Consider the following 22,389-nt stretch of genomic DNA (forward strand, 5'->3'; position numbering starts at 1 on the left):
CTTTAGCTTTATTGGAGAACATGAACAAATATAATAAATTAATTTGGTATAAAAAAAAACAGGTTTGTGTCAAAAAGGTTCATTTTCCAAATTGAAAATCCGGTATAAAATAAATATAATGTCATATTGACATGACATTATATTTATATGAATATATGGTGACGGGTTAAGAATTTCACCACCCCCTTTCTTCCCGTGGGTGTCGTAGAAGTCGACTGTGGGATATGGGTTAAATTGTGGCGTAGACGAGAGACTGGCAACCTGTCACTGCAATGTCACAATTTGGATTTCTTTCAACCCCTTTTTGCCAAGACTGGCACAGAAACTCACTAGTTTATGTGCTCTGCCTACCCCTTTATGGGATACAGGCGTGATTATATGTATGTATGTATGTAAATATGAACCGGACAAAATTTTCTGTGTTTTGAAACATTCAAATACCTACTACAATTCTCAAAAATGTATTCTGAAAGTTAGGCCCCTCAAAGTCAGTACAACAAGAACCACCCCACACTAGCGTCTCCAGAGTTTCGGAATCTAATCAACTCTACGATGTTTCTCAATGCAACTTTACACTGAGAAAAAATACAACCAGTTTTCATGTTCGTTCAACAAGTTTTTTGGTTAAAATAGCGCCTACGTGCTCTTTGGTTCAAACAACAAGCTACTTGTCATTTGAATCGGCAATATATTTGAATCAACAAGTCGATTTTATAAAAACAACCTGACACATATTGTTTTAAACATACGTTTGGCTGATTCAAACGGATAAACCGCAACAAGTCGAACTTGTTAAATTCACAATGCAAATTTCTCTCAGTGTACCAATAAACCCAATAATATAACCGTTAATTGAAACATTTTTCGCAGAAATGCCAGTCGGCTACGAAGCCTGCACATCAGGCCTAGCCAAAATCACAATAGATAACGTTTCGTAACGAACAAAACACGATAGAGAGATAATATTTTACGTTACGCTGCAGATCGTAATTGATTTGCAACTTGTCCACGCATTCTACAACGTTATTTTCCATAGCTTACACTTGAGGCTCGAACTCGCCGCTATGTAATACATATAACTCGCATGCGAATCTCTCACAGTGTAAACGGGCCCTAAAGGTCGATGTTCAATTGTTCAGAACATGCTAGTCATTTGCCACCAATCTATTTTCAATACCATTCACACTACCCAAAACATCAATACGAACAATATCATCCCAAAAACTGGCCCGTCCTTATTAAAATTTTATACCTATACAAAATACAAGTGCTGGACAAGTTCGTGACAAAAAAAAAGGTGAAGGTAAGTAAAGTGATTTTATAAACAATTATAGGCAGCCAGTCGCAAACAAGTTGCCTCGAGTAAACGACGCACGCGCCATGGAGCAATTCCTTGGGAAAAAATACAAACTTGTCTCTTCGGAGAACTTTGACGAATACCTCAAGTTTATACGTAAGTTTTTTTTTTTCATTTGGTGAAACTGTTTTGTAAATTAATGCAAATTGTTGACCTGTCCGTTGAACGTAAACTTTTTTTGTTTTTGTTTGAAATTGGCGCTAATAAAACTAATGAGTAGAGTAAATACCTTTAAAACGCAGGGTCTGCTTACCTTACTTAGTACCTAAGTATTGCAGGGTCAGCATCAACAGTAAATATTAATAATAATAAATAGTTGTTGTCCACGAGTGACAGTGATCGATGATCGCTTACCGTCAGGCGATCTGCCTGCTCGTTGGCCTCCTTTCCCATAAAAAGTTAAAGATGTAAAATAACTATGTAAACTATATTTCTGAATACACAAAAGAGAAAAAATGCTGCGAAATATATATTATATGGTTTTCAACCTAGGGCTACGTTGCATCCACTAATATTGATTATTGATGTTATCTAAATTTCATTTAAATTATATCGAGTAAAAACAGGTTTGTGGTCTGTTTTTAAGAATGAACTATTTATAAAGGTAACTTTATGAAATATACAGAATATAATTCATATTTCAGTTCTTTAAATATTTAGTTCACTTTTAAAGTTGCTGCCCCTGTTTAACCCTGCAAATTAATAAAAGAAAGTTAAGGTCAGGTAAACCAAATTAAGCAAGTGTAGTTAATTATGACCGGCACAAGCAACATTATGCAAATTCAAGACAACTGAAACTGACCTTTTTGCCCTTTTTGTTTCTTTAGACGTTTTATATGTAAATCGTGTAATTGTACCTTTTGTTCAGAGTAAACGGTTTAATTTAATATATTATATAAATAGTCACCGAGGCGCAAAAGACCAAATTGAAGGGTTGTCAAAGAGCTATGGAGCGTAGCATTTTAGGAGTAAAACGGATTGACCGAATCCGAAACTCTACGCTGCGCTCAAAAACACGCATTATTGATGTTGGAGTCAAGACCGCCAAGCTGAAATGGGACTGGGCAGGCCATGTTTGCCGTATGCATCCACAGAGGTGGGCTAAAGTAGCCACAGTATTGATGCCGCAAAACGGACGAGGATCTGGCAGGCCCGGGCGGAGATGGCGGGATGACCTGGACGTGTATCTCAACAACTGGCCGGAGATCGCCCAGAACCGGGACGAGTGGAAATCTAAGGGGGAGGCCTTTGCCCAGCAGTGGGACACAAATAGTCGTGATTGTTATAAGCGCTGGTAGCCTAGCGGTATAGTGCGTGCGACTTTCGTTCTGGAGGTCGCGGGTTCGAACCCCGGCTCGCACCAATGAGTTTTTCACTTATGTGCGAAATGCCATTTGATATTTGCCAGTCGCTTTTCGGTGAAGGAAAACATCGTGAGGAAACCGGACTAATTCCAATAATGTCTAGTTACCCTTCGGGTTGGAAGGTCAGATGGCAGTCGCTTTCGTAAAACTAGTGCCTACGCCAAATCTTGGGATTAGTTGTCAAAGCGGACCCCAGGCTCCCATGAGCCGTGGCAAATGCCGGGATAACGCAAGGAGGATGATGAGTCGTGATTGTTTTAGCCAGCAGGTTACAAATAAGTTTTTTGGTAAATTATGATGGAACAAAGAAACTCACATACAAACATGAACGCTGAAAACAATACACTCTTTTTTTGGGGCAGTCGTGTAAAAACGCGGGGATCTATCCTTTGCTATCCTTCAGTGTCATTAGTGATTATTTTTTAATAAATATAATTTTGTTTCATTTCGTGTCTAGATCTAATTTGATGGACGTATGTAGGCGTATTAAAGTTCGAATTAATGTATCCGCACTTTAATTTTTCATACAAAATAAATATTAGCTTCAATGTACGCCATTATTGTTGTCATTGACGTTGTCTGTCACACTTTAAACTTAACAGAATTCGCAATACATTACCTCTTAGAAAAATCTTTCAAGGGTGATAAAAATCAAAATACAAGTTATTTTTAAAATTCGCCGAACAAATGTTGATCAGTATAAGGAGAATAGCCTAGAGTTCATTTCTTCGCCTTTGTTACAGGCCCCACTCTGTATAAATATAACTCTATCCCCTGGCCTGTAGCAGAGTACGTAGCCAAATGCACAAATGCTAACGGCATCGTTATGTAGAGCTATCTCTATCGGTCTTCCGTATTGGCGCGACAGAGCCAGTCTGTGTTTAGAGCGGAGTCTGTCAACGTGATCTCTGCTAGGTTGGCAGTACAGATAGAATGCAACCCGATTGCATACGAGAACTGCACAGTGCACACTGACTGCACAGTATCCGTACAAATCGTAGTCTTGTTTCAGGCCGACTGCACCAACCCCTTCTGTATTTTAACATTTTCAGAATTTGGGACTCCCCAATTTGCGTAAGTCCGTTTTCACATTATCCGATCCGATATCGGATGTAGGAAGGATTTCAATGGAAAAAATCCAAGGTGGCGCCTGTAATGTATGGGATATCGGTCCGACATCCGATATCGGATCGGATGATGTGAAAACGCACTATGTCGTTAACAAAAATTAACTCAATGTCAGTTTTGTGACGATAATTAAGCATGCAATTTCAATAAAAATATTGTTTTTGTGCTAATTACATAAACTTTAAGTAATAATCTACATTCAGAATGTGAAAAAAAAGCAAATTTTTAGACAGGTTTTATGCTTAGTTGTCGTCACAAAACTGGCAGCGAGTTAATTTTTGTTAACAACTTACGCTAATTGGGGGGACCCAAATTCCTAAAATGCCTTTTAACACATTCACTGCCAGACAAAATGGCGCACTACTTCAGAATCTCATCGTAATTTATGACCGCTCGCTTGTATGGCGAGAACCGAAAACCCACCCAGCGGGTTCCTCGGCATGAGTAAAGTTTACTCTTGCCATGAGTAAGGTTTACAGCGGGTTCCCCGGCATGAGTAAAGTTTACTCTTGCCACGAGTAAAGTTTACAGCGGGTTCCCCGGCATGAGTAAAGTTTACTCTTGCCATGAGTAAAGTTTACTCTTGCCATGAGTAAAGTTTACTCTTGCCATGAGTAAAGTTTACAGCGGGTTCCCCGGCATGAGTAAAATTTACTCTTGCCAGTAAAGTTTACAGTGGGTTCCCCGGCATGAGTAAAGTTTACTCTTGCCATGAGTAAAGTTTACAGCGGGTTCACCGGCATGAGTAAAGTTTACTCTTGCCATGAGTAAAGTTTACAGCGGGTTCCCCGGCATGAGTAAAGTTCAGGCGGGTTCTCGGTGTCGAACGTGTCAGAATTTTTTAGACTCTTCATTTTACGTCACTCAACTCATAAAGTCACCTTAGTAACCTTGCTAGTCTTTCATAGGCGTTTCTGCTCATTTTAATATTAATCTCCTTTTGTTTTGCACATGTTAATTATCCACAACTCATTAATTTCTTGTTATTATTTCCATTGTGAAGGTTTATGTTCGGCAATAATGTTACCTATTTAAATTTCAAAAACACGAGCTATTTTGTTTTATGTAGGAGAATAAAATTGTCCCATAATTCATATATTTTTCTATTTTTACATTTTGTTAACCGCCGTACAAGTCGTACAACTTATACAAGATCTATTATAACGGAATGGAATATAAAAAAAAATTGAGTCTTAGCTTAGTGATACACATACCTCGTGATTATTTATAAGAAGAAATGTCCTAAAAGTTGCAGGACCATTTTTTTTTTTCAAAGTAATCGTCCACCCCGCTTTTTTTGCAACATGGGTATTTTTTACGCGATTCATACTCAGCATCGAGAGCTCTTTCGATCCAGGGTGGCTAGCCGAATGGCACAATCGCTCACGAAACGCTCACGAAACGAAGCGCTAGTAGATATCTATCTCTATCGCGCTTGCGTATTGGCGCGACAGAGCCAGCGGCGTATCGCTTTCGTTTGGCGTCGGAGAAATGCCATTCGGCTACGGGGCCTGATAGGAGAAAAAAAATTCCCAAGATTTCCATACATTTTTTCGAACCTTTCATTTCGTTAGCGCCATACAAAATGTATGAAAAAGTGGTAACTGTATGGGAAAAAAACCATGGGAAACTTTTTTTCTCCTATTAGGATTGAAAGAGCTCGCGATTCTGAGTGGAAAATACATAAAAATTACCAAATCTAAAAAAAAAGTGGGGTGGACAACTTTGAAAAAAAATGGCCCTGCAATTAAAAAAATAGTGTAAATATCTACATATTAAAATAATGCAAATGCCAATAGATATTACTTAATAGAGCATATAACACAACTCAACACAAGTAATACCAAATACTCGGTATTACTTAAGTTATATGCTCATTACAGTCATTACGTGGTAACTTCGCTTGCGCATTCTAGAAATATCTTACGCGTATTGTTACTACACTGAAGAGCAATAAAAACGGTTTAATAGTGGCTATTTACGCAAAACTACTTAGTCGCGCTTCAAGCACCGACATCACATATATAATGATATATATGATGTATGAAATGAACCTATGTCGTCTGTAACAAATCATACTTTTCAACTTGTCAAAAGCACTATACAATAGCATAGACCATAGGTACCTAAACCATAGAGTATAACTTATACATCATACTATGCTCTAATAGTACGATGTATAAGTTATACTCTATGGTTTAAGTACGGTCTATGCTACTTGTATAGTGCTGCACTCTGGCGGCAAAACATGGTAGTAAATTCTATCGGCTCGATTCGAACTAGGTAAATGTTAAATAGGATTAGAAAAAGATACGATATAATTATGTAAATCGGATACATGTCTCAAAAATGTTTGCTCGAAGAAACGTCTCTTTTGAAAGCAGATAGCTATTATGTCGCTTATAATCCTATATCTTAAGCATTCTTAGAATATGGTAGTAATAGGAAATGTCCACACAAAGTTTTATATCTACTAGTGTTATTTATACTGCATCTAGCTGCATTAATTGCGTAAATGCAATAGCAACGATTATTACCTTATTATATCCAAGGCCGCGTTAGCATTTATACTGGCAGGCCTATTCGACTTTACACTGATATAAGAATGATACATAATAGATATCATTAATCATGAATTTTACTAATAGTACCTAGGAGATGCGTTATAAGGAATAACTATCATGATCCTCCTTGCGTTATCCCGGCATTTTTCACGGCTCATGGGAGCCTGGGCTCCGCTTTGACAATTAATCCCAAGATTTGGTAAAGGGACTAGTTTTAACGAAAGCGACTGTCATCTGACCTTCCAACCCAAAAGGGTAAATAGACCTTATTTGAAATACTCGTAGTCCGGTTTCCTCACAATTCCTTTACAGAAAAGCAACATTTAAATATAATAGTACATTACGAAACAAGTGCGCAAAAAAGGAAGTTCGAATTTCCTTTTCGCACGTGTTTAAGTCTTGATTGTAATTATTTTATCTTTATAGTAATAATAGTTATTTGTTATACAAGGGGGCAAAGTTGTATTTTAACGCCGAGTGTGCAATTGAAAAACGAGCAAGTGAAAGGATTCTATAGTTGAACCACGAGCGAAGCGAGTGGTTCGAGAATAGAATCCTGAACTTGCGAGTTTTTAACACACGAGAAGTAAAATACATTTGCACCCGAGTGTAACACCAAACTTTTCCCCTCACTATAGCGAGGAAACTACAACGCAAAAAATGCGTTTATTACTGCTTCCAGTAGTTCCACAGGTGGTAAATCATCTTTATTACTAGATTCACCTACTTTTATCAATTTTAAAGTAGTTAATTTGACTTTATTCAAGGTCAAATTACTTTACCCACTAGTGGATAAAATGTGTTTTTACCCGCTGGTATTAAAGGACAAAACACGTGTTTCTGAGCTAGTGAGGGGAAAAAAAAAATTTTGTTTACCTATCAGGATGATCATAATTGCCCCTGAAATGTATTGAGGCGGGCGACTCACGATAATTATTTAGAAAAATATGATTCAAATGTCACTGTACGTTTGTTCGAATTGACCAATAAGTAGTTTAACAAGTCTGAGGTACTTAAAGTATCCAGTTGCAACGCGCAAATACCTAAAGTTAAGGGTCATACGAACGTGCCGCAAAAAAAAAACACACCCATAGTCGAAGTTACGATCTGTTTAAAAAAAAATCGTGTTCTTTCAATAAGGAGACACACTGAGAATTAATCCCGCCAGTCGGCGCCTGTGCAAGTGCCTAGGCATGTCACTGTCATTCATATGTGAGAGAAAGAAAAAAAATCAACTTCTTTATCTGTGCAATGGACTAATAAGGTGGCGTCATCTGTCATAGCACCTTTGAGTGTGCCTCCGCATTCCATATAATTTGTCATGACATGAAAATAGACAAATGAATCTGTGAGCTATTTCATTGATAAGTAACATTGTTACTTAGCGTCATTATTTTTTTGATGAACAGGCAATGAACAGCGAAGTGTCACAGTTGTGAAATATGTCACAGGTCCTGTAGTTTTAAAGCGATCGATCTATTTTTTAATTACCTACCTATGTAGTTAAATAGTAAAGAATCACAGTTATTTAATATTTCAAAATATTACTGCCTTTGTTGAAGTAAGCCCCACAAAGGTTCACGGTTAACTAAACGTCATAATTTTTAACCCAACATTTACACCGGATGGGCTGAAAAATCGCTTTGGAATTAGTTTAGTACGACTCCAGCCTGTTTGCTTTCGTGTTCATGTCATATGACTCTTAAGTGGGGTATGGAGACCAGTAACAACAGAGGTAAGACACTTGTGGAATATCTCGTGACTACCAATCTAAACATTCAAAATATAGGTGCTGAACCAACATTTGTAAACAGACGATGCAGGACAATCATTGACTTGACTCTCGCCTCAGAGGAGGTGGGCGAACTCATCACGGAATGGCATGTCTCTCCGGAGGCCTCTTGCTCAGACCACAGATGGATTCGTTTCAACCTACAAGTATCAGATGACATTCCAGCAACTCGCAGAAACCCCAAAAAGACGGACAGGTTAGCATTTAGGACAACCCTGAGTGAAAACCTGGACAAGTCCCGTCTATCGGCCGAACCTCGGGAACCGGCCCAAATAGAACACCAGGTAAACGTCTTGACTGACGCCCTTATAGACAGCTACCAAAAAGCATGCCCATTAAACCCGCCAGCCAGAACTGCTATAGTCGGACACAACTGGTGGGGCCCCGAACTAGAGAGACTCCGTCGAAAGACCAGGAAGCTCTTCAACAGGGCTATGAACACGACGGCCGAGGTGGACTGGGACAACTACTACGAAACCAAGGCCAGGTACAAACAAAGACTGCGGTACTGGAGATCCCTGTCGTGGAGGAACTTCTGCAGCAGCATCGAAACACTAGACCACGCCAATCGGGTAAGGAAAACCTTAGCATGCAAATCCACGACTCAGCTAGGCTCACTGCGGAAACCCGACGGTACATATACATCCTCTCCTACGGAGACTAAACGCCTACTCCTGGAGACCCATTTTCCGGGATGCGTAAGTCTACCGGACGAAGATCAGCAGGAGGAGGAAGAACATAACACATCAGAGAACAACTGGCAAATGGCTCATAGAATCGTCACCGCTGAAAAACTAAGGTGGGCCATTGACAGCTTTCATCCCTTCAAAGCAGCCGGTCCGGATGGCATCTTCCCAGCCCTCCTACAGTGGGGTTTAGGAATCATCCAGGACAAGCTGAAGAACATTATGGTGGCGTGCCTAGCCTGGGGTTACGTTCCCAAGAAATGGAGGGATGTTAAGGTAATATTCATACCCAAACCAGGTAAGAATGACTACACAGCTTCCAAATCCTTTAGACCCATCAGTCTCACATCATTCCTGTTAAAGGCCCTGGAGAAACTGTGTGACAGAGACCTAAGGGACAGAGCGCTTAAAAACATACCGATGCACATCAATCAGCATGCATACAGCTCAGGTAAATCAACAGAATCGGCGTTACACATGGTAGTAAGCCGTATTGAAAGGGCGATCCATGACAAGGAAATGTGTCTCGGCACATTTATCGATATCGAGGGCGCCTTTGACAAGACCCACTTCAACAGTATAGGGAACGCCCTGGCAAGCCACGGCGTGGAACCTGGACTAATTCAGTGGATCATGAACTTTAGCATGTTCATGATCCACTGAATTAGTCCAAAAGGACTATAAGGTATGCTGGGGAGCCACAGGCAGTAAAGGCGGTCAGGGGATGCCCTCAAGGGGGAGTCCTGTCACCGCTGCTATGGAACCTAGTGGTCAACAACCTCATAACCAAACTGAACGAGGAACGCTTCTATACAATAGGTTACGCAGACGATCTGACGATCTTAATATCAGGTAAATTTGCCAGTACAGTCTGCGATCTCACTCAGTCAGCGCTTCGAATTGTGGAACGCTGGTGCCGAGAATTCGACCTATCAGTCAACCCCACTAAAACAGAAATGGTAATGTTTACTAACAAAAGGTCTCTTGGCAACTTTACCAAACCAAAACTTTTCCAAGCTGAGCTAAATCTAACAGAAGAGGTAAAGTACTTAGGTCTAACCCTCGACAGCAAACTCAGCTGGAACAACCACATCAACAAACGAATAGACAAGGCGGCAGTCGTCTTCTGGCAATGCAGAAGGATGATCGGTAAGAGATGGGGACTCAACCCGAAAATCACCCTCTGGCTCTACAAGACGATAGTCCGGCCAATGCTCTGCTACGGTGCTCTGGTCTGGTGGCCAAGAACAAACCTAGGCAACGTGCGAGACAAACTACAAAGACTCCAAAGGCTCGCATGTGCGGCTACCACTGGCTGCACGAAGTCTACTCCGACGGCAGCCATGGAGGTCATGTTGGGCCTTCCACCGCTATACCTGCACATACAGCAGGAAGCAAGCTTATCAGCGGTAAGGTTAAATACACTCAACATCTGGTCTAACACAGGAGTTCTTCACACAAAATGCCTGGAAAAAGTATACGACGAATTCCCAATCCTAAGGTCAGGTACGGATCGAATTCAAAAACATGTCATCTTCGATAAAAGGTACAAGATACAATTATACGAGGACGACAACTACGAGGGGCTCAATCCCAAGGAGCTTAGAATCTTCACAGATGGGTCGAAAACGGACAACGGGTCGGGCTCTGGGACCTTCTCAGAAGACCTGAACATGTCGATTACCACTCCGCTAGGAGCTCACAACTCGGTCTTCCAAGCTGAGTGCATGGGCATCATTAACGCGGCAGCTGCTATAACTGCAAGGAAGGTAGTAGGATCCTCCATCCGCATACTCTCTGACAGTAGAGCAGTCCTTATGGCTTTAAGGAGCCATTTAATTACATCCAAACTCATACACGAATGCCATAAACGACTAATGGAGGTAAGTCATAAAAACGAGATCATCCTACAATGGATCAAGGGACACAGCGGATCCCGAGGTAATGATGCTGCAGACGAGCTAGCCAGACAGGGGTCGAGTGCGGGGGCCATTGGCCCAGAACCAATTCTCCCGATACCATTCAGCAAGGTACGCTCAATGCTACTATCATATACAGGGAAACTACACACAGCACACTGGCTAAACCAGACTGGATGCAGGCAAGCGAAAATGGCCATGCCCAGCATCAGTGAAAAACTCACAAGAACGCTCCTTCAACTAGGGAAGGTCCGTCTGAGAATGGTAACCAGTGTCATAACAGGTCATGGACTATTTAACAAACATCTTTTCATAACAGGTGCTACGGACAGTCCCCTGTGCCGAGGGTGCATGGAGACAGAGGAAACAGCTGCTCACGTGGTGCTGGAGTGCAGCGGGGTGGCTCCATACAGGGCAAAATATCTCGGATCTCCGAGAGACCTCCCCGAGGTCCTACTCAACATCAAGGGTCTGGTAGGATTTCTCGAGGAGTTGGGATGGCAGGACTAGCCAACCCCTCCCTCTTATCACGCAAAATAGGCGCTAGACGTCGAGTTGCGGAAAATCGCCCGTTCTACAATACAATACAATACAAGTGCGACCAATGAACTCTTTTGAGTTAAAGTGATAATTAAAACCTAAATATTGTAATTTATACGCACGACCCGTGACCATACTTGCATTAGGTAGTATTTTACTTGGACGAAGCAAAATTGAGTAATTAGACGCTTTACCTCTTTTTTTAGTAGGTACAAAATGTACAAATGGTGTTTTTTAACCGCACTAGTGCGCAAAGTGACTCATTTCTTGACTGCAGAAGGACTGTACTGAAAAACGTCGTAGATGTATGAATTTGTAACTCGTATCAATTTAAAACTCCACCTTTTCCGCACTTGTATTGTAATATTGTAATTATTTTGAGCTATGTCCCTACATAATGCAGGGGACTTACTTTATATTCTACAAGACTATTTAAAAATAAAAATAAAAAACAACATTAATAGTATCTTATACGGATAAACATGAGAGTAAATTAAATACATACATATATACTAAGGCCAAGGATACATTATTAATTTTATGAATGTAGACAGCTAAGTAATTTCTTGCATTTAATTAGCTAGCTCATTCTAGACTGTGGTCATAATAATCAATAATTATTATACCTATTAATATAAAATGGCCAAAAGTGAGTGGGACTCGCTTACCGAGGGTTCGGTGCTTTCTGACTTATTTTTATTATTTACACATTTCCTATTCAAATATGTATTTATAAGATTTATAAGACGATATTATTTACCAAATTCTATAGTTTAGGGTCAACCGAACGGGAAGTACTTAAGCAGGAATAGAAGTTTTCACGCATCAAAGAAACAATTGTGAGGGGATCATGAGTATATGGTTTGGCACCTCAATGTGATCCTAACAGATGGACAGACATACAGACGGACATATATCCCTTCGATATACGGAACCCTAAAACACGATTGTAAGCTTGCTTACTGCTTTTATAATTGGTGTAGGTCATGCAAGCAATAAACTTAGGAAGAAGTCAATTATTATCACAACTAGTTCTAAAAGTGGTTGCAAATTTTATTACCCTGTAATTAATCGAATTAGGTCACATAAGTAACTAGTTCTCGTCTTTTTTTCTGGTTTTATAGAACCAGTCTAGTTTAATGATAGAATCAATAAGTGCAAACAAAATGGCGCTTGAGAGTCTCGTCCATTAAACAATTAATTAATTGAAAGTAATGCATTTATTCTAACAAAAATTCCTTCATCAGATCATAACCAGAATAATAAGGAAATCATGGGGTTGGAGCTTCCAACCCTCCAACTTGGTAGTAACTCTTTCCGAACAAAAAAACTCATGAATTGATGGACTATTGGACCGCAGGTCCCTGAGAAATCAGTGAGTATATTGTACAATTGTACATAGCGACATAAAACAGTAGTCACAAGAATATTATAGGAAAAAATTGACAAGTAGTACTCGTCAAGTTCAGTAACTGACCTTTTGCCCCCTCGTAAAACATGCTATTGGCCCTTAGGGCCACTTGCACTAAAAAAAAGTGTAGGGTTGACCCACCATTTTATTATGGAATTTGACAGATGACAAGCCCACTAACCCTGAGTTAAGTGGTTGGCGGTTCTAGGTTCCCGACCTATCCTTCCAAAAATTAAATCAAAATCACCGAACACTCTCGTAAAAAAAAAAGTCAAAAGTCACCACGACATTGGCAGAATCCACCTGGCTCAAAATAGCAAGGAGTAAAAGCCATGATAGGAAAAGTGGTTGGCGTAAGCTGGGAATAATCGAGTTTACGAATAAAAATCTAACGGACACTTCATAATGATTCCAGAGATCGGCTTCCTGTCCCGCAAAGCTGCGCAGGCGGCGTCACCCGTCTCCTTTCTGGAGCGAAACGAAGATGGCAGCTACACTTTCTCTGTGACGTCACCTATCAAGTCCAGCGTCGTGACCTTTAGAGAGGGAGAGGAATTCATCGAAAACAGACTAGATGGCGCCAAGGTACTTAGACTTACCTACTCATAAAGCTGGCTCTTAACTTCCTCGCTTATACTACTCGCTACTCCTTCGTTGGTAAAAAAATACATAGGTAATTTGTCACCACACCAACAAGTCCCTCGTAGTGTCTTGGAGCGGAAGTGTGTTCTCATATTATCATCCGATCCGATCGAATGTAGGACCGATATCCCATACATATTAGCCGCTATCTTTGAAATCGGATCGGATATTGTGAAAACGCACTAACGCCGATGGCAGCTATACGTTCTCTATGACGTCAACCATCAAGTCCAGTGTCGTCTCCTTCCGGGAGGGAGAAGAGTTCATCGAGAATAGGTCACCATTAGAGCGGGCAAGGAGTTTATCGAGAACAGACTATTTAGAAGGCGCTAAGGTAAGTCACTTCTTTAATACTTACTAGCTACTGGAATCACTGATCTACAAATTCACTCGTTCAATCATCGTCAATTTTCTGAATGAAGTAAGCTCTTAACATCGTCGCTTAAGGCCAGCATCTTCGTTGGCGTAAGCAAATATAGGCACTGGTCCGACCAAAAGCAAGTAAGCTATGAGCTATCGGCTATAAAACGAACAAAAGATAGTCACTCCCGTGTAAATAAAAGAGACGCGATGATAGCGCGGGCGAGTTATAGTTCGTAGCCGAGCTATAATTAAAAAATAAATAAATAAATATTATAGAACATTCTTACACAGATTGACTGAGGCCCACGGTAAGTTCAAGAAGGCTTGTGTTGTGGGTACTCAGACAACGACATATATAATAAATAAATACTTATATACATAGAAAACATCCATGACTCAGGAACAAATATCTGTGCTCATCACACAAATATATGCCCTTACCGGGATTCGAACCCGGGACCGCGGCGTAGCAGGCAGGGTCACTACCGACTGCGTCTGACCGGTCGTCTAATGCACCCTATGACAATGGTCCCACCAAGAGCGAGTAAGCTATGAGCTATCGGCTATAAAAACGAAAAAAAAGATAGTCGCTGCCGTGTAAATAAAAGAGACACGATGATAGCGCGGGTGAGTTATAGTTCGTAGCCGAGCTAGCGATGAAAAAAGCCGGAAAATTCCCGGTTTTTTTCCATTTCACTTGTTTTTTTCAGAAATTTATAGAAAGAAACCGCGAAACTTTCGGCTCGTATTTTTCGGAAAAAAACGATTTAAACCGAAAAAAACGAATTGAAAAAAACCGAATGCAGTTTTCAATTTAAAAATTTCAGTTAAAAAGTATTTACTTGACTTTTTAAAGGTTTTGAAACCTTTACACATTGCTTTTTACTACTGACGGGTATTTGATGGCTGAATTCGCCGAGTATGCAGAGAGCAAAAGAAGGCTTTTGGGCAAATGAAGTTATTTGGCGGCCTGTCATGAACATAACCCCACTGAGTTGGTGGAAAGGGTTATGTTCTACCAAACTACTGTCAAATATTGCGGTTAGATTGCTCAGTATTCCTCCATCGTCCGCCGCAGCTAAGAGAAATTGGTCATTGTTTGGACGGACACCAGAGACAGAAATCGGCTATTGCCAAAGCGTCTTAATCTAGACAAGCGGTAGCGTGTCAAGCCAAGTTCAAGTAACAGAACTGGCGAGCAGCACCGTGTGTTATATTACACGAACCATTTGGAGCCACTTTTGACCCCCTCATAACTCAAAAACTATTTTACATAAACGTGTCAAATTTGGCTCATATATTGAGACATGCGAGATAGACATATTAATTAATAAGCGTTCTCTAGTGGTTGTTCACTTCGACGAAAAAGTCGTCGAAGTGAACAACCAAGGCATTTATCATATTATTGAACTTGGCTCTCATTTCACATTTACGTTTTTGATGGGATAAATTAATCTTTATTCGGGCGAATTTGCACCTACAAACGGACTACACCGACCACATGGAAGAAGAAATAACTGAAGTATATGATGAGAGTGACAGTGATTTGAGTGACTAAATAAATACTTATTTTAATAATGTGCTCGTTTTTTTCCTAAAAAACCCGAAAAAAACCGAAAAAAAACGAAAATTTCATAAACTCCTGAAAAAAACATTTGTTTTTTTCCGGTTTTTTCAACGCTAAGCCGAGCTATGAGCTACAAATCACTCGCTCTCTCTTTTATTTACACAGGAGTGACTATCTTTTGTTCGTTTTTATAGCCGATAGCTCATAGTTTACTCGTTCTTGGCGAGACCAGTGCCTTAGGCATGCTTATTAGTATGTTATTTTCCACACCACCTACGAGTCTCTCATAAAACTAAAAAAAAGCTGCGCAGACACAACGGAGCCAAAGTATTTTTCCTTCCTCGTTTCGAGCCCCATGATGGTTTATATCTATTACTCATAATACAAGTCATGTAGACTGCACGGTGCAAACTGCCAACTGATAACCTTTTCGTAGTGTTCGACCTAATACGTGCTCCCCAAAACAGGTTTGTTAGTCATTTAGCATAAATCAGAATTTACTAAACGTAAATAAATATGACAATTAAGCAAACTTTCTGTCCTAATCAGTATCATCACATAAATAATTATGCTTACCTACCTATTTGCCTAAGAAAGAAAGAAAGAAAGAAACCTTTATTTTGCAAGAATGTACATAGGTAGGATAGTTACAAGATGTTAAAAATGATTAGGTAGTTTCCATTTACATTCAACCATTATTGGTGTGCAAAAATTCCATCGGTATAGTAGGCAAGGTCAGGCTTACTTCGTTTCATCTTGTGGTAAGCACGCATGTTATTATGTTTATTTGGCTCATAATTTTCCATACCTATATTTTTTGTTGTAAAATGCTTGACGTAACCGTGAATTGAGGAAATTAATCACCGACGGCTTTGTGTCTGCTATGTCTGGTAAAAAATTTTTTTTTTCGCAGCTTTACCTCCTTATTAGGGATGTACCGACTATTGATTTGGCCGACTAGGCCGACTACCGACTAGTCGGCGCTTGGGTGGCCGATTAGTCGGCCGACTAGTCGGCTAGTCGGCCAGAACATAATTTTCGGTAAATTCACATTTTGAATGTCATTTTTAGGGTTCCGTAGTCAACTAGGAACCCTTATAGTTTCGCCATGTCTGTCTGTCCGTCCGTCCGTCCGTCCGTCCGTCCGTCCGTCCGTCCGTCCGTCCGTCCGCGGATAATCTCAGTAACCGTAAGCACTTGAAAGCTGAAATTTGGTACCTATATGTATATCAATCACGCCAACAAAGTGCAAAAATAAAAAATGGAAAAAAATGTTTTATTAGGGTACCCCCCCTACATGTAAAGTGGGGGCTGATATTTTTTTTCATTCCAACCCCAACGTGTGATATATTGTTGGATAGGTATTAAAAAATGAATAAGGGTTTACTAAGATCCTTTTTTGATAATATTAATATTTTCGGAAATAATCGCTCCTAAAGGAAAAAAAGTGCGCCCCCCCCCCTCTAACTTTTGAACCATATGTTTAAAAAATATGAAAAAAATCACAAAAGTAGAACTTTATAAATACTTTCTAGGAAAATTGTTTTGAACTTGATAGGTTCAGTAGTTTTTGAGAAAAATACGGAAAACTACGGAACCCTACACTGAGCGTGGCCCAACACGCTCTTGGCCGGTTTTGGTCCTTCGTTCGCGCTTTTCATGATTTTTTACAGATGTTCAAAGGTTCATGACAATATTTATATACATTTTCCATTTTTAACAACCGGCTTGGCTTAGTGGGTAGTGATCCTGCCTATGAAGTCGATAATCCTAGGTAGGAAATTTATTTCTGTGTTGATAACAGATATTTGATAACAATCTCCTACTTCTTTTAAGATACTTCTCAAGCTTCACTTTTTATCTGATCATTGATCAATGATACCTTGATAGACTTATGTCCCCTATAGCTGGCATGTAATTTGTTATATATATATGTATTTGTATGTTTATGTATTGTATTTTATTTTTATGTGTGTAGTATATTGTTTTGCGTAGTATAGTTTGCGCTAGATTTCCTCTAAGTCTACATTTAGTACACCTACTTACAAGGTTAAATTTATTATTCTCCACTACCTAGGTTGTCTGGAAGAGATCGCTCTTTAGCGATAAGACCGCCTCTTGTTTTACCTCTTAATTTGTTGTTTATACTTGCTATGTTGTTTCGTGTATTGAGGTGTGCAATAAAGAGTATTTGTATTGTATTGTATTGTATATTTGTTGTTTTGACAAGAAAAAGGAATTACTAATAGCTACATAATACAATCATAATTTTCAGCTGGTAATTTAATTTTGTACTGTTTTTCTATCACTAATGAAGTGCCGACTAATCGGCCCTTTTTGCCGACTAGTCGCCGACTAATCGCCGACTACAAATGTGGCCGGATAGTCGGCTTTCCCGACTAGTCGGCGACTAGTCGGTACATCCTTACTCCTTATTCATAAACGTAATCTAAAGTTATCAAGCTGATAAAGTTCGTTTGTCCCTTTCCGAGGTATAAGTGTGATAGAAAAGGACAAACGAACTTTATCGGCTTGATAACTTTAGAGTACGTTTATGAATAAGGGGGTTAGTGTTTATTTGATACTCTTTAGCAGGGTACGTAACCAAATTCACAAGCGCTTACTTTAATATCGTTAACGTAGCTAGCTATCTCTATCGCTCTTCCGGATTGGTGCGATAGAGCCAGACTGCATATTGAACGGCGTCTAGCGTCAACGATTGTCATTTCGGCTAGGCCGGTAGGAGTAGAGTAGCAGACAGCGATTTGCTACGTGTAATTCAACTTTGAGAATAGGCTCTGGTAAAAATGGTTGTCTGTAAAGTCGGTTTACGAACTGGAGTTTGACGTGACTACGTCAAACATTACAGGAACGGGACAATCGCTCGCGGAACGGGACAATGACGTCAACACTTTCGTGCATGCAGCCCGTAGTAACGAGTTATTAGACGTTGTCACGTCAAAACAAACGACGACACATTCGAGTAGGATGTTGGATGTTGGACTACTGCAGGCCTAGCACACGATTGACAAGAGAGTAATATCTCATCTCTCCCTGCTGGGTCCAAAACGATACCTTTTTGCAGCTTGCTTTCTTAACAATATGAGTGAGAAAACGAGACGACGCGACGATGACACTTTTAAATTTCAACAAAATTTTCCCAGGCTACTAACTGTCTGTGTTACTGTGATATGCTTACCCCCTTATGCATACTAATATTATAAAATGGGAAAGTGTGTGTGTCTGTTTGTTTGTCCGTCTTTCACGGCAAAACGGGGCGACGAATTGACGTGATTTTATAAGTGGAGATAGTTGAAGGGATGGAGAGTGACATAGGCTACTTTTTATCTCTTTCTAACGCGAGCGAAGCCGCGGGCAAAAGCTAGTTCATAATAAACGTACTCTAAAGTTATCAAGCCGATAAAGTTCGTTTGTCCCTTTCCGACGTATTGGTGTGATAGAAAAGGACGAACGATATTTATCGGCTTGATAACTTTAGAGTACGTTTATGAATAAGGGGGTTAAAATATTTACTTTACTTATGCTTAAAATCTAATATACATCTCTAATTTGCAGGTGAAGTCAACAGTGACTATAGAAGGAAATAAACTTATCCAGAAACAAGTAGAAGATAACGGAAGAACGACGACTAACTTAAGGGAGTTCACGCCGGAGTTCTTGATCGTGGTAAATATAAATGATTTGATGATTTCACTGTAAATAATTAAGTACATTTATGTATAGTTTACATACATTCTATGTAGGTTTAATAGTTTAGTATTGTTTTACAAAATTCGCAAACCATACTTCAAAGCATAGACCACGCCGTAAAAAAAATAAACAGGTTATTTGCAGATGTGGCGCCATTTAGCTATGTGTATGTGTGTAAGCTTCGCATAACCTAGGCGAACTAACTTAACTAATATCCCCGATCCCGTTTTGGCAACATGTTTCGAGTGATATGGAGACCCGTCATCAAGCATGAGTGCTCGCGGCGGATATATTCATTAGTTAATAGGAGCTTTTAAAAATACACTATGAAACCAGTGGCCGTATCATGGTCGTGTTTTTGTCACTTGTAATACTTTCGAACGACAGACATGATGACAAATGATAGACAGCCGTCCATCTTAGTACTTCGCTCTTAGGCACTGGTCCCACCGCGAGCTAGTAAGCTATGAGCTATCGGCTATAAAAACGAACAAAAGATAATCGCTCCCGTGCAAATAAAAGAGACACGTCGATTTTTATAGTTACTCGCCCAGCGGTGAGCTATCAAAATCGCCGTGTCTCTTTTATTCGCACGAGAGTGCTAATCTTTTGTTCGTTTTTATAGCCGATAGCTCATAGCTTACTAGCTCACGGTGGGACCAGTGTCTTAGGCCGATAGTCCACTATCATAATTATGTTTAATATCATCAGTGATCGGAACTAAGGGAGTAAAACTTTAACAAAACTTGCTAAGTGGGCATTTTAGAGTACTTACAGCCATGAAAATAATATCCTTGTAATAATGTATTAGAAATCTTAGATTCAGGTATAGAATCAAATTTAACATTGATCTGAAAATAATAATCTTGGTTTTATTTATTTTAAATTTATGTCAGCTCTAAGGTTTTGTTAAAGTTTTACTCACATAGTTCCGATCACTGTTTATCATATAAATAAATGATCATACTAGGTCCTCCCTTTTTCTCCAACGTGAAGAAACAGGACGGTTGTTGCCTATGATCATATTTCTCGGTCTTAGCTCAAACAAAAAGAAAAACAAAAACAAACATTCCTTATTACGTTTAGTATTTTATAATTTTATGTAATAGAAATAATATTTTTAGTTATTTGTTGAAATAAATGGTATCACATACGAAAAAAAACAATGTTTGTCATTCTATAGAATGTCATTTATTCCATTATACAGGCATGCATCAACTTATATTTAATTTTCTGTGTACTTATTTAATATTTCTTTTTTCAGACGACTACAGCTGAAGGCTGGGACGGCAAATGTGTGAGAACTTACAAAGTGATCGAGTGATGTGTATATGTACTAAAAGCGAAATGTCAAGTGAATGTGTAAGGTACCAAAGTACCGATCAATGTCGAACAATTGGTTTTTCGGTTTAAGAATATTTTAAGACTGGTTTCGGGTAAAGTTTCGAACGGACCAAATATGCCAAAAATGAAAATTCCTGTATTATGTGATATTGAGTAATAGTTTTATACTTACATATACATAATTAGTGCTTTCTAGTAAAATAAATTTGTGCTAAAAACTGTGTTGTGTGTATTTTGGGGGAGGGAACAAAAATATCTATACATATTGTATGCTTCCAATATGTAAAGATATTTTTGTGTCTCGCCCTCGCCTCACATTTTTTTATTAATTCAGAGGTAACCTAAAGTCATGGTCATGGGTTGCCCAAGAAAGTGACATTACAGGCAACGCCTGTTGATAAACGCAGATATGGATTGTGCTCAATTACAATTATTTTTTTATTTTTTTATCAGGCGTTATCCAAATGACTTATTCCACGCAGACGGGCTTAGATAATAAGATAATAATAACATACATACATACATTCCGCCTGTATTTCATATAATAACATAGAATTACCTAGCAAACAATTGTTTATAATAACCAAGCCTCCCTAATAACAAAGTTTGTGAAATGCATATACTCATCCTTGACTTCTTTATGAATTAGATAATGTATTGAAAAGGGATGGATATGTGCTAGTTATTTCTCTTTTTGGTAGGTGGTCAGTAGGTTCTTGTTTTGCTAGGAATGTTACTTAGTCGATTCTATTATCGATAAAATACACGCTTACTCATGTTCTCACCTTAAAAATAATATAAACTTGATACATATAAAAGTAACGAAAACATACAATATCTATATACTATAAATATTTCATTATGATTATTATGGCTTTTTGACCATGAAAGTCATATATTCATACTGTATTCTTGGCTAACCAATCTAACCATACCTACGGATTGCAAATAAATGGTTTGTTTATGTACTCAATACCTACATAACCGCTCATTATTCTTCTCTTACTAAGGCCCATATCACATTATCATATATATTTCATCATAGATGTGTATGTCTCCCTTCCTCTTTAACGCGAAGAAAAAGGACGGCATGTTGTCTGTGATCATGTGATTTCTATGATAGTGCAATATCGGCCTAAATAGTATGTGTAAAAAATACGAGTATATGAGAAATCAATACATTCTTTTCTCTTTGCGCAAAGACCTAAGTAAAATGCTTTTATTTAGCATCTAGAGTGTGGCTAATGAAATATTGCCCCAACTTTTGGCGGGAAATTCAAAAAATCTAGGGCTGGTCACATTTGGTATAGTAGGAGATATAGTTTTGATACTAGAAAATATTTTTGTTTTCTGTGCACACTTATATTGAAAATCAATAGAAATTGCTAATATATGTACAGAAATTTGACAAAATCTGTTAGCATTTGACGTATTAACCTAAAAGTTTGACGATGGTTATTGGCATTTAAATATTAATAATTAACGTGTATTACAAGTATGGATGAAAAAATTAAAAGTGCCTGTTAGTATGTCTCACCACAGTTTAAATTAGACTACTATGCCAAATTTCAACTCCAACTTACAACATTTGCATTTGCTTGTTTGCTCACAGGCAAGACAGAGGCCGAAAGATGTGAAGTCTCCAACCCGCATTGGGCTAGCGTGGAGACTATATAGCCCGAGCCCTCTCAGACATGAGAGGAGGCCTGTGCCCAGCAGTGGAACGTATATAGGCTAAATTATATTATTTATTTTATTTTTTATATTTTTATATCAAATTACTACTGACCAGTCACTTCACTGATTTCTTCTAAATATTGGTTTTTCGTAAGTCGTTACGTTCCAATATTTTTATTTTATTAATGCTTTCCAGAGCTTCGAGTTTCTCCTTGTCTTTACACTCTTTTCCTGTTTATGAGATTTAAGTTTTATTATATTCACATACTTAATCAAAGTTATAGGCAAATGTTAGAAGTAGTACTTAAAGTATCAAAATATTAA

At 38.9% G+C, this 22,389-nt stretch overlaps 1 protein-coding gene across 1 annotated transcript; it reads left to right on the forward strand.

The window, feature by feature from the left end:
- Window positions 1–1,352: 1,352 nt before the first annotated feature.
- LOC125236680 (fatty acid-binding protein, muscle-like) lies at window positions 1,353–20,606 on the forward strand. The gene is made up of 4 exons (XM_048143585.1): window positions 1,353–1,453; window positions 13,177–13,346; window positions 18,910–19,020; window positions 20,309–20,606. Exons 1-4 carry the CDS (start codon window positions 1,381–1,383, stop codon window positions 20,366–20,368), a joined length of 414 nt encoding a protein of 137 aa, XP_047999542.1. The 5' UTR covers window positions 1,353–1,380; the 3' UTR covers window positions 20,369–20,606.
- Window positions 20,607–22,389: the final 1,783 nt, after the last annotated feature.

Source organism: Leguminivora glycinivorella, chromosome 19 (genome assembly GCF_023078275.1).
Source record: "Leguminivora glycinivorella isolate SPB_JAAS2020 chromosome 19, LegGlyc_1.1, whole genome shotgun sequence".
Classification (NCBI taxonomy): domain Eukaryota; kingdom Metazoa; phylum Arthropoda; class Insecta; order Lepidoptera; family Tortricidae; genus Leguminivora; species Leguminivora glycinivorella.